This window comes from Lucilia cuprina, chromosome 5 (assembly GCF_022045245.1).
Source record: "Lucilia cuprina isolate Lc7/37 chromosome 5, ASM2204524v1, whole genome shotgun sequence".
Classification (NCBI taxonomy): domain Eukaryota; kingdom Metazoa; phylum Arthropoda; class Insecta; order Diptera; family Calliphoridae; genus Lucilia; species Lucilia cuprina.
The window spans coordinates 55824279-55842483 of NC_060953.1; the positions used below are offsets into that span (position 1 = coordinate 55824279).

The 18205-nt window shown below is 28.3% G+C and overlaps 1 protein-coding gene across 4 annotated transcripts; it reads left to right on the plus strand.

Moving 5' to 3' along the window:
• Positions 1-6399: 6399 nt before the first annotated feature.
• On the plus strand, positions 6400-17478 carry LOC111677126 (proton-coupled folate transporter). Of its 4 annotated transcripts, none has more exons than XM_046951546.1 (6): positions 6400-6542; positions 9466-9581; positions 13408-14172; positions 14239-14577; positions 16762-17096; positions 17185-17478. In XM_046951546.1, exons 2-6 carry the CDS (start codon positions 9567-9569, stop codon positions 17336-17338), a joined length of 1608 nt encoding a protein of 535 aa, XP_046807502.1. In that variant the 5' UTR covers positions 6400-6542; positions 9466-9566; the 3' UTR covers positions 17339-17478. The 4 variants fall into 4 exon arrangements, with proteins under 4 accessions (XP_046807502.1, XP_046807500.1, XP_046807499.1 ...); XM_046951544.1 differs by lacking the exons at positions 6400-6542; positions 9466-9581 and adding exons at positions 11905-12018; positions 12497-12701; XM_046951545.1 differs by lacking the exons at positions 6400-6542; positions 9466-9581 and adding exons at positions 11977-11992; positions 12497-12701.
• Positions 17479-18205: the final 727 nt, after the last annotated feature.

Genomic DNA, 18205 nt, shown 5'->3' on the forward strand with positions numbered 1-18205 from the left:
TGCCTGGCTTAGTCCTTGCATATATTGAAAAGAGGTCAAACCAGAGCACCGCATAATCTGGTACTACGGGAGGCCAGTTGCCCGCAGGACTATGCCCAGGCTGGTCAGTTGGTTGAGGTTCCTTCGGGATTCATGTAGTGGCAGTGGTTTAAACCCAAATTCGCGGGAAGATTAAGTTGCGGTTAAAAGACTGATGTAAGGTAAAGTCAATATTTCGAGATAAGTTCGGTGCTGTTGCCGAAAAAACAGATATCCCCACAGAGGAGTGATTGTGGGAATAAGCGTTGGAAATGAGTTGTATATGGAACGGGATGAATGTGTCGTATAAATGAGATGTATGCTGGGTTGTATGATTATGGATGAAAGGTATCATATACAAATGATACTATTAAATTTTCTTTCTTGTTCACATACACAGAAAAAACTGAAAATGAGTTTTAATTATCAAAATAATTGTATCAAGCAAGTTTTGCACCTATAACCAAAATGATTTTATCAATTACCAAATTTTTAAAAATATAAAATTATATATTTTTTTTCCAAATAACGAATTGAGACAAGATTTAACATTGATTAATTTATTAATTGTATAAATAAAATATTTAATAAATATAAAATTTATTTTTTATTAATTTATTAATCAAATAAATTCAACTGTTTGATAGAGAATTTTTTAAAAATCAATTAAGAAGGTGATTAAAACAATCAAATTATAAATCGATTACACACAACGTTAATGGAATACTAGACCTTTAACAATGCATTCAGCATTTACAAAAATTATCACTTTATTGTCACAATTTAACAATTTAATTTTAATTTCATAAATTGTCAAGAAACTTGAATATTATATACTTAAATTTTATTGACTATTTAAGAATTATAAATATTGCTAGCACAAAAATTCAAAATAAAATATTAAAAATAAATCTAAAATAGAAAAGAAGGCCAGAAAATTTTTTTCAATCAATTAAAAAATTAATTGAATTAATTAAAAATTTAATCAAAATTTTATACTTAAGTTTCAAACAGTTTCAAAAAACGACATAATTAAGACAAATAAAAATTTGTTTAAATAAAAAATAAAGAAAATTAAAACATGTTAATTGAAAATAAACTACCGATAATTTTTTCTGTGTATGTTCAGAGTATACTCTGTTCATATCAGTGTGTCCCTCTGAGTAAGAACTAAATTCTCGGCTTATTTGATGGATTCGTACTTCGGTCCAGCGGTTACGTCCCAAGGTGCTGTTGCCGAATCAACAGAGGCCATCCTTGGGTCAATGATTAGATAGCTCAAGTTCTTTAGAATAGTGCTTGTACATGGACCCGTCCAATCCATGTACAAAAATTGCCACCAGAGTTCTTCATTGAAAGATTCAGGGGATTGGTAGATGTCAGGTACTCACGTAAAGCAATCGACATTCCTTTGTCACAATAAATACAACCTTATGTGTGGAAACTTGTTATAAAGACTTATGAGTTCTTGAATAGGAATGAAATTAGCTTTATAGTCAAATTATTCTTCTTACGCCACTTCTGACCAATGAAACCATTCATAAAGGTAAGCGATTTATTGTTAGTTTTGCCATTCAGCTCAGTATGTCTCAAATATCTTAATAATGTTAATCGTATAATCTTCTTATTTCACCCGAATTGAAAGTTTTATAACATGCCTTCAGTATCTTCTTCGATATTTTTACGTCGTCGAAATCATTCACCGCTATTAAAAGATTTTCAGCGCAAAAATATATTTATGTCAATAAATTTTTCATAACTAGAAATGGCGATAATACCTCAGTAGGCGATCCGTTCTTAATCGCCTATTTTGTTCTCGAAATCCAGCAACTGCCTTCAACTGTAATCAAAATTTCATTTTCTTGCCCTCTTCTATTTCAATCAAATGTACAACAGTGTATTTCCTAAAATATTCATCAAACAAACATACTAATTAAAACACTAAACCAACATGGTCAACCTGATGATTATACTCTCTCACATAAGACTCTTAGGGAACACCTATAGAACCGACTTCAAATCATCTAACAACTACACACCCACTAAATCCACAAACACATGGAACAAATGAACAAGAAAAAGAAAATTACTGACCACAATTGCAAATACAAATGCAATGGACAATGGTAACTTTACACACACACCCACATTTAAAAACCCATTGACTGAAATAACTTTGAAATTACGACAGAGTTGACTGATGAACTGAATAAATCAAATGGCTTAAAATACAATGTAGGCGAAAAGCGAAATTTTTCGCATATGTTCTGAATTAGGATTTATTAAGAACGATAAATTTCTGTACCGTAGTGTCAGAATCAATATTTACTGACAGAGAGAGAGTCACTCAGCCTTTAAAATTCTCTTAGCTTATTGCGAAAAGTAAAAATTCTTTAAGCTGCAACATAGCAAAAAAATTTCTAAACTCCAACAAAGCAAACACGATGATGATGAATGCAACAACAAAAACCACAAAAGTGCTTTAAGCGCGCAAAAGAAAAACATAATGAAAATGAACGCATTCTATAAAGAGTCATAGAAGAGAAGACATGGCCAAACCATAACACTTTGTAAGCAATGGTAATGTTCCCTGCTCAGTTGTATGATGGTGATAGAAACTCATGTTGTTTTTCTTATGGTTGCTATTGTTGTTGCAGTAACAGTATCATGTTTCAGCAACCAATGCATTTTCTTGTTGCACAGCAAATACATAGTGGTAAAGACTTTTTCATCTGCTGCTTTGAGGTTTTTGCATGCTCAAATGTTTACTACTTTTGTTGTTCTTTTTTGCTGTTGTTGTTTGTTATGTTCTTACTTCAATTTGTCATTTCGTCTGTAATCGGACTACTCTCTATACTAGGAATGTATATATGTATGTATACATTCCAGTTGGTACATGATGAATATAAAAAGTGCCTGCGAATTAAATTGTTTAAACATTACATGAGTTTCATGAAATGAGTTTGAAGCCGAAATGGTTTAAGTGACCACCTGTCTTGTCGGCCTAATTCCATTCCTGAAAAAGAACCTACCACCAGGTGTGTGAGGCGATTTTTGTGAAAAGTGAAATACTCCAGATTGTGTACAAACACTTCGCCAAGGTACTTTAGTTTTATATTCTCTGATCATTGCTGACTTTCGATATGTTTCATAAAAATCACTTCCATTTACAAACAGACAGAATGGAATTTATTGATGCGGCAATAGCCCTTAGAGACGTAATAAGTAGACCGAAATACGAATCCATCAAATAAATTCTTATTCACAGAAAACATACAGTGGTAATACCGTATATCTACCATAATGCAACTCATCATTGCTTGAGTGCTTGATCTTTCTATTCTCTGACCATCGCTGACCAGTTGCATAACTTCCGGTGTATTTCAGAAGCATTACTATTAATCGATAAAATACGAATCAACACATCATACAACTTTTTCATCCAACACATTCATTGGGTATGTGAGCGTGATAACTCTGCAACCTCAGATTTATTTCCCACTTTTAATCAAGCAGTAATAACTCTCTTCACCGTTGCTTTACAGTAAAAGTTCTTGACATATGTAGAAATATTGATTTAACCTATAAATTCGTATTATCTTCCAGCGACTTGGGTTAAACCACAACCATCACGTGGACCTCGAAGGCAACTGCACAACACAATGTTCGAAACTCTACAGTGTGGGCTACCGGTTCTCATGGTAACATGTAGGTATGTTAATTTATTTGGTAGGACCTTGAGTCAAATGCTTCCTAAAATTAATAGTCCAGATAGTCTTGAAGTACTGGTAGCACCTCTTTTGCTCCAGATTGCAATATCATCGTAGTAACAGCGCTTAACTAATATAACATGCTACGGGATTTTAATTATTTTAATATAATAAATATAATTTTACGACACTACATATGTATATAATCCTCGATAAAGCGATCATGTAAGTATTTAACAGATATAATTTTTTAAAATTACCATCTGCTAAGGTAAGGCGATCTTTTAATTTTTTTATATATGAGTAGTCCTGTAATTTTTATTTTGGTTTTTGTCTTTGCTAGTCAGATCATTCTAAACACTATTATCGATCTTACAATTAGCTTCAATTATGGTAAAACCGTTCTTTATATTCTATTGCGATCGATTTCTTCAATTTTTCGGCAAAAATCCAAAGTCGGTCCATATTTTAGTTTCATCTTATATATCATTGGAAAGGTATTTTATAATACCTTTAATTTGATGTATAAATTGTTATTGTACACAAAACATATTTTAAGAAATGTCACTAAAACCGACTTGTTCCAATTTTTTCTTTTATAGCACTGGTACCTAATTGTACGTGTCACTCAAGGTGAGTAACTATTGGAGTGGTCGTAGGACCACAAACATTCAATAATGATATTGCGATAAAAATCGACAAAAATTATCTTTCAATCAAATTTTTAATTACCGGTCTATGACACTATTATTCTCTCACAGAGAAAATAATGTTAATGAAGGTTTTAAGATTATATTTAAAACAATTTCAATTATATACAAAAATTGATCGCCGTTTAGTTAAGTACTTCATAAAAAGGTTGTTTTTCGAAAATTTCACTGATGATCGTAATATTATCGCTATATATAATACGATTCAGCTTAAATCTAAATTAATAAGAAATTCTGAATGAATTGATAAAGTACCGCCTTCCGAAATTCACTTTAAATTTGTGAAGGTATGAATCGGAGCTAAACTCGATCCATCTGAAAGAATAGATAGAATCCTTCCGAAATTAACTTTAAATTTACGCCTCTCATTTAAAAGGTAGCAAAACCGTTATATTCTAGAACGAAATTGTAATCCATAGTATACTTTTCGAAGGTATGAATCGGCGCTTAACTCGAACCTTAACCTAATGTAATATTCAATCCTTTCAAAAGCATTACAATTTTAATTAAAATTACATTTAAAGAACATAATTGTAATTGAAATTATAACAATTGCAATTACCTGTAAATAGTAGTTAAACTGTTTCAATTATAATAACTTTTATTTGTAATTGAAAAATTTCCAATTACAATTATATTTGAATTTTTCCATTGTAATTACTTGTAATTGATAATAAATAATATTTACACTACAACTATGTACAAGTGATTATAATCTTTAATTATTTACTTCAATTCTAATTGGGGAAACTTCTATCAATTACTATAACAAAGAGCTGTAGTTGCTTATGGCTAAATTATACATTACAAATAATTGTAATTGAACGTGTAATGAATTACTTTATAAAATCATTACTTCTCATGTCTGACAGAAATGAGTTCTTAAGTCTTAGGGTTTCGACTTTTTTCAATTCCAGTCTCCAAGTAATCAAGTATTTTCAATAGACGACAACTTCTTTTCTGTACTATTCACAAACACAGAATGTAACTGTCAACCTATAGGGGTACTTTGGGAGTAGGGCCTATATTTATACATTGAAAACGAACAATACTGTACTCATTTAAGCCTGCTTTACACGATCACACAAGTAATATGATCTGTCAAAATTTTGTGTAGGAGAGTACGGATGGGATCGTCTAAACACAATACGTATTGAAACCATCACATATTGAGAGAGAATACGGATAGAAAATTTGACAGTCGTATAGGTTTCTTCATTTTTTGAAATAATTCAAAAAATAAGCAGGTCGCATTAGATCAGGGATGTATTTTTATGTAAACACATACAAAAGAAGTGAAACAGCTGTTTCCATCTTACTTTGTTATTGTTTTATACCAATCGTGTAAACACAAAAAATATAAATCATACGACTTTTATTCTCGTTTTTGCTATACGGATGAAATTTAATTTTACTTTTTCAATAGACTTTACGTACGTAAAGTGTGATCGTGTGAAGTGCTCTTAAGTTGTTATAGGATATCATGAATTTAGTGATCACTTTAAAGATTCCTTAAGGGTAAGTGAGATAATTTTGCAAAGATTTCTTGAAACCTGCATACATGAAACAATTTTAACTTATCAGTAGACTTAGCAGATTCAATATACATGAAATATCTGACATTTTCTTATCACTATGCTGGAGGCTATAATAAATTTTACCCTTTAAAAATATTGATATATACTATATATAGATTCCATAACATTGGTTGTTACACCGCCTTCTTGTCATCTTATCAATACAAAATGTATTAAGTTACAACACAATCCTCGTCTAGCTAATAGTGAATACCCTAAATAACGAAAAACTTTAACGATTTTTTGCTTGACACTTGATAAGACTACATATTTATTGGCTCTTATATTGTAGAATATAAAAAAAATAATTTCGATTTCATAGGTTTAGTAGATTAGGTTAGATTCAACCAAAATCAGTTTAAATTAATAATTTCAAGAATGTAAACGACATTTAAGAAACGGATTGTATTACGCTTTATGAAAAAAAATTAATAAACAAATTTGCATTATAAAATTTAATAATACCTCAAATTTGTTTATGCAAGTGAATGTGTCGTTAAAAAAAGTAAACAAATTAATTCATTAAGGTACCATCATCAATGCCACTCAAAACTAATTAGTTGCTAACTATTGTAAAACTATAATTATTTTAACTAGAATTGTGTTAACATTGTGATATTGTAATAATCGTTATCATCAATTATCAATTTTTATTATTTTGTTGAAAAAAAAAATTTGTTTGATTTTTTATAAATTTACATTTTGCAGTGCTGTTACATTGTTTCAATTATAAAAATTTAATTAATCTTATCAATTATAAAATCGTATTGTTTAAAAATATTAATCTTATTACCTTACTCTCAATAAGTTCATTTTAACAAAAGCGGTGAGATAAAATACTATTAAACAGACTTAATTTATTCTAAATATTTGCATTGATCTGGTTATCTTTATGGTGATAATATTAATTAAAAAAAATAAACAAATATTTTTCTTTATAATTTTAAACCATTAAGCTGTGCCATATAATTTGGCAAACATTTCGGTATATTTGAATTTCGAGGCGAATTTTTATAGAGATCAGGTTTAAAGTATGGAACGATTCCATAAGCAAATCTTTCTATACTTATGTACGTACATTGTTCATATGTATTTAATAAATACTATTTTGAAATATTGTTTGAAAACATTAATATATTTTATAGTTTTTATAGCCTTCACTCAAGCGATAAGTTGGGATTTGTTATTTAAAAACGACCCCCCTAAAGTATGTATGTTAAGATTCTGATGGTTAGGAGGATCGATTTATTTACCTATATCTATTTATAAGTTAAATACTGTGCTTTAAATCCATTGCAAATTCATTCAAAATTCAATGCTAAATGATCAATCTGCAATATGGCCGACCTTTGATCTCTAATTAAATAAAAGTCTAGTCTATTTCAAAGTCTATTCAATAGCCTATTCTATAGTCTTGTCGTTAGCTTTATGTAGTATATAGTCTGAAATTGAATTGAAAAATCATTGCCTTGTAAGATTTTTTACATTCATAATTTTACCGCTAATTTTACTAACACAAAGTATTCTAATCTGTTTACTTATTACTGGTGATCTGCCTGATAAAGCCGGGCTTTGTGTCAATAGAAAAAATAAGTAATTAAGTCTTTAATAGTATTTTTTCGTGACGTTTTACTTCCACGTGAATTTCTAGTATGTTGCCTTAAGCCACAATTTTCATTAGACGTAGTAGATTTCTAAAACTAATCTTCATCTGCCTGATCACATTGCGATGTTATTATACCATTTACCTTCGTGAGATTTTTCGACCCCATAAAGTATATATTCTGGATCCTTACAAGTAGCGGAGTTGATTAAGCTATGTCGGTCTGTCTGACTGACTGTACGTCTGTGTGTTTGAATGTCGAGAGTTTTAACGTGAACACCTGCCTTGACGGCCTTATTTCACAGTGGTCTTTTTATCCACTGGGTAGACTTGAGGAAGGACTACCATGGCCTCTTTATCCTTCAATGAAGAACTCAGGTGGCAGTTTTTGTAAATTGGCTTTGACCGGTCCATGCACAAGCACTTTGCTGATGTACTCAAACTATCTAAACTCTGACCATTAGATGGCCTGTGTTAATTCGGCAACAGCACCTAGAGACGTAACCGGTGGACCGAAGTACAAATTCATCAAATAAGCCGAAGACATTGTTCTTACTGAGAGAAACATACTGTGGTAATTCTGATATGAACAGAGTTTACTCTTAACATATCTGGACAAGAAAAAAATTCAATGCTATCATTTGTATATGATACCTTTCATCCATCATCATACAACCCTTTAGTACTTTTACGTTTTTTGAAAGGTACTTTTTGAATATTGGTACTGACTGTTTTCTTAACAAGCCATTGTTAAGGGTATATAATATTCGGCGCAGTCGAATATAGAGCTCTTACTTGTTTTTCATCTTGAATACTTCAACTACTTATAAATATCTATCTATCTATCTATCTATCTATCTATCTATCTATCTATCAATTTATCTATCTATATATCTATCTATTTATCTATCTATCTATCTATCTATCTATCTATCTATCTATCTATCTATCTATCTATCTATCTATCTAACTGTCTATCTATCTATCTATCTATCTATCTATCTATCTATCTATCTATCTATCTATCTATGTATCTATCTATCTATCTATCTATCTATCTATCTATCTATCTATCTATCTATCTATCTATCTATCTATCGATCTATCTATCTATCTATCTATCTATCTATCTATCTATCTATCTATCTATCTATCTATCTATCTATCTATCTATCTATCTATCTATCTATCAATAACACACGACGTTTAACTTGAGCATGCAAATATATATTATCTACGCATGATTTTAAGGAGTCGATCTGATATTTTGCCCTGTTGTCATGACATTTTATGAATCTCTTTTATAAAATTATCAAGATTCAAAACCTTATTGAACAGATTAAAATTTCAATTAAATTAGATAAGAATTTAAAGTATTTTCTTTAGATTTTACTATTAAATAAACAAAACTATAAGTGCTATTAATAAATCAAAAGATATTTCCGTCCTACATAGAGATTGAGTAAAACTAAATATTATTACTAATCGGAATTTTTTAACATTAAATCAAATTATTAACTTGTTTTTAAGTAGACATTATTATCTTGAATAATAATTAGAAAGAAACAAAAAAACGAGAATAATAAATTTTCAATATGCCAAATCACTGTCGCTGCATTGTAAATTTTTATTTTCTATAAAAAAGAACAAATACAAATAAAATCTAATCAACAAAATAATTTACTAGCAATTGTAAGTAATTTTTATATTTATAACACCCACTGTGTTAATTTTTTTATAATATAAGTTTAACAAACTATTGTTATCATTTACATACAAAAGCATGTAAATAACATTTAAAAACTAAAGTACAAATAAATATAAACAAACGATATTTTCTTGTTTAGTATTAGTTTGGCAAATGTGCTTGTAGTTTCCACCCCATAGTGTGACGTCTTCGTATTGTATTTGAGAATACAAATTATAAAGCTCTTTTGGATCTACAATTATGGATAAATCAATGGTAAGTTATAAACTTTTAAAAGCTTTCATACAAAATTTTAAATGTTAACAATTTAGCGATTAAATATAATAAAAACAAATTTTTATGATGCTTATCTCGTTGACATCGAACCAATTTATTTCTTCTCTTAATTTTTACATATTTCTCAATAATATGTAGGTATTTACATTTCAAATATTTTTCTAATAACACCGTATATGCTTGTAGTAGCATAGACAATTATAAACACAATAAACATTCTATCTATCTATTGTTTATGAAAAGCTTTTTATGTATTTTAAATTATGTTGATGTAGTTCATGTCGATCATTGTTTATATTTAAACATTGTTTTTAGTGACAAATAAAAATAAAAGCTTTTTTCTGCATTTCAATGTGTTTTCTTACAAACATTTTCTTACAGTAAAATAAAATTATAACGAACACAGATTAGTGAAAATACCTTGGAGGTAAAACTAGAAAGACTAGACTATAGACTAGTCTATTGACTATATTATTAACTAGACTATAGACTAAACTATAGACTAGACTATAGACTAGAATATAGACTAGACTATAGACTACAGGCTAGCCCATAGAAGACTACAGACAATAGAATAGGCGATCGACTAACCTATAGACTAGACTGTAGACTAGACTATAGACTAGACTATAGACTAGACTAGACTATAGACTAGACTATAGACTAGACTATAGACTAGACTATAGACTATACTATAGACCAGACTATAGACTAGACTATAGACTAGACTACAGACTAGACTATAGACTAGACTGTAGACTAGACTATAAACTAGACTATAGACTAGACTATAGATTAGACTATAGACTAGAATATAGACTAGACTACAGACTAGACAATAGACTAGACTATAGACTAGACTATAGAATAGACTATAGACTAGACTATAGAATAGACTATAGACTAGACTATAGACTAGACTATAGACTAGACTATAGACTAGACTATAGACTAGACTATAGACTAGACTATAGACTAGACTATAGACTAGACTATAGACTAGAATATAGACTAGACTATAGACTAGACTATAGACTAGACTATAGACTAGACTATAGACTAGACTATAGACTAGACTATAGACTAGACTATAGACTAGACTATAGACTAGACTATAGACTAGACTATAGACTAGACTATAGACTAGACTATAGACTAGACTATAGACTAGACTATAGACTAGAATATAGACTAGACTATAGACTAGACTATAGACTAGACTATAGACTAGACTATAGACTAGACTATAGACTAGACTATAGACTAGACTATAGACTAGACTATAGACTAGACTATAGACTAGACTATAGACTAGACTATAGACTAGACTATAGACTAGACTATAGACTAGACTATAGACTAGACTATAGACTAGACTATAGACTAGACTATAGACTAGACTATAGACTAGACTATAGACTAGACTATAGACTAGACTATAGACTAGACTATAGACTAGACTATAGACTAGACTATAGACTAGACTATAGACTAGACTATAGACTAGACTATAGACTAGACTATAGACTAGACTATAGACTAGACTATAGACTAGACTATAGACTAGACTATAGACTAGACTATAGACTAGACTATAGACTAGACTATAGACTAGACTATAGACTAGACTATAGACTAGACTATAGACTAGACTATAGACTAGACTATAGACTAGACTATAGACTAGACTATAGACTAGACTATAGACTAGACTATAGACTGGACTATAGACTAGACTATAGACTAGACTATAGACTAGACTATAGACTAGACTATAGACTAAACTATAGACTAGACTATAGACTAGACTATAGACTAGACAAAAATTTTAAAAAAATGTATTTTAACAAAAAAATTTAAATTCGTAATTTTTCGTTATTTATCGTAATTGAAAAAAATCGTTATAACCAAGTTTCACTGTATTTAAATTTAGCATTTTTATTTGAGAGAATATTTTGCAACATTATGCTCTCTTGGGTAAATATTTTTAGGTAGTTTTAACACATGTTTTGCACCCTTTAAAATGGGAATCTACACTGTTCGTTAAAATGTTGGTTTTACTGCTGATAAAATACTAAAAAGCAAATTTACCAACTAAACGATACTAAATATATTATTAACTAATACCTCTAACAAAAAGCAAAAAATAAAACTATTCATCTATTGCAAAATTATATTTTGTTAAAAATATTTTAAGAATTAAAAAAAATAAATTTTGGTGAAGGGTCCAAATGATTCGTTGCAATCCACATTTAAACATTGAACAATACTGTGTGTTATAGTATTATTTAGTCGGTGTTCAGTTGTTTTTATACTTCTAGAGAAACTGGATCTAAAATATTTTGCGGTTTAGCGTGTGAATATGTTAAAAATTACATAAATATATAAACGTTTGTTATTTTAATACAATTAAAACGTAAAATAATATTTTCAAAACACGTTAATTAGAGTTAAAAAGAGATGGCACTTTTGAACTAAAAATTATTTAGAAAAATCAATAAATGCTTGTTGAGTATAAAACACGCGTTTCCCTTCATATCCCAGTAAAAAATTGTTTTGTGAATAAAATACCTACAACAAGGCCATGAAAACCATGTGCATAAATTGTACTTAATAAGCAATTCTTAAAACAAAATTCTGAAATTGTTACTTGCAATGCATTTTTCTAAAGTGCTGATAAGAGAAAAATAACTAGTTTTGTAAACAAAAAATAATATAAACAATAATTATTAAAAATTGCCAAAAAAAATTTGTTTACTTTTAAATTTTTAACAATATTTGCAAAAAAAAAATTAAAACATTATAATTCTAAACATTACTCCATTCACAAAGAACATGATGCTACTTTGTAACGAAGACAACATTTTTTACTGGGATGCTGTTGCAATGTTTAGTATACTACGACTTCGAGAATATACCTAAATGAGTAAATGCTGTCTGCCGGTTAAATTTACTTGTCTGCGTCTTTTTTTCTTGTGTTGATTTTACCGCCTAAAAATAAAATGATTTTATCTGCATTTATATATTTTTAAAGTGGTTTTAATTAAAAATTTAAACGCACCAATAAAAGCAATCACAATGGATCCACTGTTAAGAAGAGTAAGTTTTTATTGTGAGCTAGTGTATTAAAAATCATAAAAATGAAAGTAAATTGACATAGATTTAAACTTGGAAAAAGCTAAATTTATATAGATAGATAGATAGATAGATAGATAGATAGATAGATAGATAGATAGATAGATAGATAGATAGATAGATAGATAGATAGATAGATAGATAGATAGATAGATAGATAGATAGATAGATAGATAGATAGATAGATAGATAGATAGATAGATAGATAGATATATAGATAGATAGATAGATAGATAGATAGATAGATAGATAGATAGATAGATAGATAGATAGATAGATAGATAGATAGATAGATAGATCGCAGGTTTGATATGTATAATAGTCTAACTATAGACTATCTGCACTCATTACAATATTTATCGAATTTGATGGACGCAGCATACTTCTTATACACATTTTGAAGCCCCCTAATGTAAAAAAAATGTTCCATTAAATACAATAATTACGAAACATGTTGATGTGAGTTAATCGTGAAGAACATAAAAAATTAATTAGAAAAAATAATCCTAAAAGTATGATAAATATAATAATTGATTAATATTTAAGTAAATGCGATGATGTAACAAAATGGTTTCTTAAGACAAACAAAAAAAATATTATTAATTTTAATCCCGGCACTTAATCATAACACAAAAATAAGAATATATAATAAAATTTTCAATACTTGCAGGAAACCTCAGCCACCGCAACATCATCCTCCTGCACCCAACACACACCAGTAGTAACATCCCCAAAGGACGGCAGTAAGTGTCAGCGATTTAAAAGAGCCATATTCTCACCATGGTATCGCAAAATCTCCGTAGAACCCACTATGTTCTTATATATGTTTGCATTTATGAACACTTCTGTAGTGGAGCATGATTTCTTTTTACAAAAGGCCTGCCGTGTCAATAATAATTTTTCCGATGAAATCTGTGAACACATTAAGGACAGCGAAAATGCTGAATACAAAAAATTAGTTCAAATTACCACAGCACAATTCTATCAGTGGGAATCGATAGCAGCACATGTATTCCCCATAATATTGGCCCTATTTCTGGGTTCATTTTCCGATCGAAGAGGCAGAAAATTTCCTTTACTAATGGGTTTGTGTGGTAAGCTAATCTATTCCGTAATGATAGTGGTAAATGCTAAAATGAAGACTTGGCCTTTGGAAATGGTTATTTATACGGCGACTTTGCCTAGTGCTTTAACGGGATCAGATGTGGCTATTTTTGCTTCTTGTTTTGCTTATATCTCCGATATTTCTACATTGAGAAATCGTACCATGAGAGTAACCATTTTAGATGTCTGTTATTTAAGTGCCATGCCTACGGGTGTAGCCTTGGGTTCATATTTGTTTTACAATCATTTTAAACGTTCCTATGCCAATATGTTTACCTTGAATGCTTCTCTATTGGTGGCGGCAATTATTTATACGATATTTGCTTTAGAGGTAAACATTATTTTGATTTTATTTCTATTTATCAGTTTTAAGAAATTTTCATTTTTGTACTTTTAGTGGCAAACTACTCCTAAGCAAAGACCTTTACGTGAAGTGGGCTGTTGTGGCTTTTTACCCGATTTCTTTAATAAACAACATGTCATTGATTCGTTTACGGTTTTAGTGAGAAAACGTCCTGGTCCTCGTCGCTGTTTTCTTATACTTTTATTGATTTCCATGGCCTTGTATACGTTCCAAAGAGATGAGGGTCAATATTTGTATATTTATACTAGTTTCAAATTCAAATGGGATATAAGTATTTTCAGTACTTTTAAGACTGTCAAATCATCGGCTTTTGTATTGGCCATGTTATTAGGTGTGCCCTTATTTAATAAGGTTTTTAATTGGAGGGATACGGTAAGTAAAAATACAGATTTTTAAATACTATTTCGGTATCAATATTACAAACATATGAAAAATATTTTCGATAATTCGAAATATATGAAAGTTATAGAAATTTTTTATAAATTCGAAATATTTAAAAAAATGGTTTATTTGAAAAAATCGATAATTTTAAAATTTATAGAAATTTTTTAAAATCAAAGCTTTTAAAATATGTATTGAATTAAAAAGAAAAAAATGGAAGTTTTGGAAATACATTCGAAATTCATATAAAAATTTCAGGTAAGTTTTTCAATAATTCAAAAGTTCAAAAATTTTTAAAAAATCGAAAAATTCGAAATTTATAAAATTTATTGAAAAATTCGAAATTCATAATTCCAAAGTTCAAAAATTTTAAAAATTTTCAGAAAATCGAAATTCATAAAATTTATTGAAAAATTCGAAATTTTATAAATTTCTATAATCAAAAGTTCGAATATTTCAAACATGTTCAGAAAATCGAAATTAATTAAATTAATTGAAAAATTCGAAATTTATAAAAAAATGTTAGATAAATTCGAGAGTTTACAATAAATTAATTTAGAATTTATAACAAAATATTAATAAATTCAACTTTTTTTAGACTATTTTTTAAAATTCGAAACACAATTCAATAAAATCGAAATTAATTAAAATTCCTAATATTCGATTTTGATAGAAAACATTTTTATAACTCAAAATTCTATTAATTGGAAATTTTGATTATAATTTTATAGAAAATTTTAAGATAAATTCGTAATATAAATAATTTTTGTTTTAATAGATTCGAAACGCAAACAATTTTCTATAAAATCAAAGTTTTGTTTAAAAGAATTTTTCGATAATTTCGAATTTTATAAAAACTTTTGAAAATTCTAAATTTTTGAATTTTTTTTGTTTTTAATTTGAAATTTTTAGAAAAATTCCAAATACTTTTAAAAATAAATTCGAAATTTATTGAAATTGTTGTAATAAATTCAAAACTTAGACAATTTTAAAACAAATCAAGGTTTATGCAAAAAACTGTTCGATAAGATCTAAAACAATTTGTGTAAATTCGAAATTTAAATAAAATTCTATAAATTTTTTCGATTATTATGAAATTTTAAGAAAATTTTCGATAAAAGTTTATAACTTTTTTGATAAATTCCGAATTTATAGAAAATTTTAAGATAAATTCGTAATTTAAATAGTTTTTGTTGTAATAAATTCGAAACTCAAACAATTTTCTATAAAATCAAAAATTTTTCAATAAATTCGATTTCATAAAAAAAATATTTATTTTATTAATGTGAAGTTTTAAGAACAATTACGAAAATTTTTAGAAATAAATTCGAAATTATAGAAATTGTTATAAAAATTCGAAACTTCAACGATTTTCAAAAAATCAAGGTTTTTGGAAAAAAAAAATGTTCGAACAAAATTTAAATAAAATTCTAAAAATTCAATTTTGATAGAAACATTTTTTATAAACCCAAAATGTAATTACTTGTAAATATTGATTATAATGGAAAATTTTAGAAATTTTTTAAAAATTATAGAAAATTTTCGATAAAAGTTTATAATTTTCTTGATAAATTCCGAGTTTCTTGTAAATTTTTAGATTAATTCGATTTTAAATAATTTTTGGTTTTAATAAACTCGAAACTCAAACAATTTTATTATAAAATCTAAGTTTAAGAAGAATTTTTTCTATAAATTCGAATTTCATAAAAAAAAGAATGAAAATTCTTAATTTTTTAATTTGAAATTTATAGAAAAATTATGAAAATTCGAAATTTAAACAATTTTCAATGAATTCTGCGTTTATGAAAAAATTGTTCGATAATATCGAATTAAATAAAAAATTCAACATTTTTCGATTAATTTAAAATTTATGAAAAAGTATTTTAAAAAAATTGTAAACTCATAAAAAATCATTGTGTTAAAAAAAAAATACGATAAGTTTTCATTTTATAAAAAAATTGTTGAAAAATTTTATATTTAAAAAATAACGAAAAATTGTTTATTAAATGTAAAATTTATAAACAATTTCCAATAAATTTTTAATTTAAAAATACTTAACAACAAATTAATAGAATATTTTCAAAAACATAAAATTGAAATTTAAAGCAAATTTTTGAAAAATATTTAGAAATTCTTAAAAAATTAATCTAAAAATTTTCTCTTATCTTCTTCTAGACCATTGTCTTCATTGGAGCTTGGGCTCATGCTATTGCTCGTCTTTTTTATTACTTTGCCACCACCGGTACCCTATTCTATGTGGGTGGTCTGGTAAGCAGTTTGGGTCCCATTGTTGCGCCCATGATTCGTGCTATGACCTCAAAAGTAGTGCCACTATCGGAAAGAGGCAAAGTTTTTGCTTTACTCTCTGTATGTGATAATGCCGTGCCCTTTATAAGTGGCGTCTGTTACTCTCAAGTCTATAGGGCAACATTAAACGATGAGGGCCAGGGTGGTGCGGGTGTATTTCTCTTGACCATTGCCACCCAAATGGCAGTGTTTCTATTGATACTGTAAGTGTAAACTTTCGCATAAATACTTTTTATTTAAAAACTTAAAATTTTATATGTATTATTTTTTTAATTTTTTGGTTTATTTTAGCTGCATCCATTTGGTTTTGGGCGATAGTCCCATGGCTGTGCCAGAGGTTAGCGAAAAAGAAACTGCCATTGTTCAGGATGCTGCTAATGTAGAAGCTAGTAGTTCACCACAGGAGGAGGAGCAGGTTACTTCACGTAATATTAGGAAATATTAGCTTTAAATTGTTTTAATATGATTAGAAAACGTAATTGTTTAAAAAGGTTTTAATTTAGAATTTAAGTTTACAAATAATAATATTCTTTTAATTGTATTATAATATTATTAATAAATTTTGTAAAATTTTATTTAAAAAGAAATATTATTAATTTAAAATTGTTTTTGTAGGAATTTCTATTACAAGGTAAAGGAAAAGAATTTACGCGAAGTCTTATAGGCTTTTTTTCGTGACACTTAATAGAATTTTAATTTACTAACAGTGGGATAATTGAAAAAAAAAATGGTGAAATAAATTTGAATGTTTTGAATTTCCAGTACTGTGCAAAAAATTAATATGAATTTTCTCAAGGTTACCTTTAACGGAATTTTGGGTCAATTAAATATTACATCAAATCATAAAGAACCAGTTAGGCCTCTATCAAGCGTGCTGTACATTCACTCAGTATTAGTTGAAATCATTCCATAGTTCCATAACTTCAAATCCTCGTTTTCGATTCTCTGGCCAGGTCAGGATCAATCTATTAAAAACTTTTTTCTTTACATGATGTTTTCCATAGAGATCTCAATTCCAGTCATCTGTGCTACAACCGGTACCCCCAGGATTTCACTTTAATATTCCAATTGACTACGATGTGACCAATATCATAGATCAAGCTAAAATCGAGCTGTAAGACATTGGTCAGATCGAAGTCAAATTGAATATTAAAGTAAAATCCTGAGATTCTTACACAAACGTGGGGACTAAATGGCCTTCCGATTTTATACATAATATATCATTTAAATTAATTGTAAGCCCAATGGCCCAATTTGGGGGGTACGGTTGTATGTGGGCTAGTCGAAATAATGGACCGATTTTAACCATTTT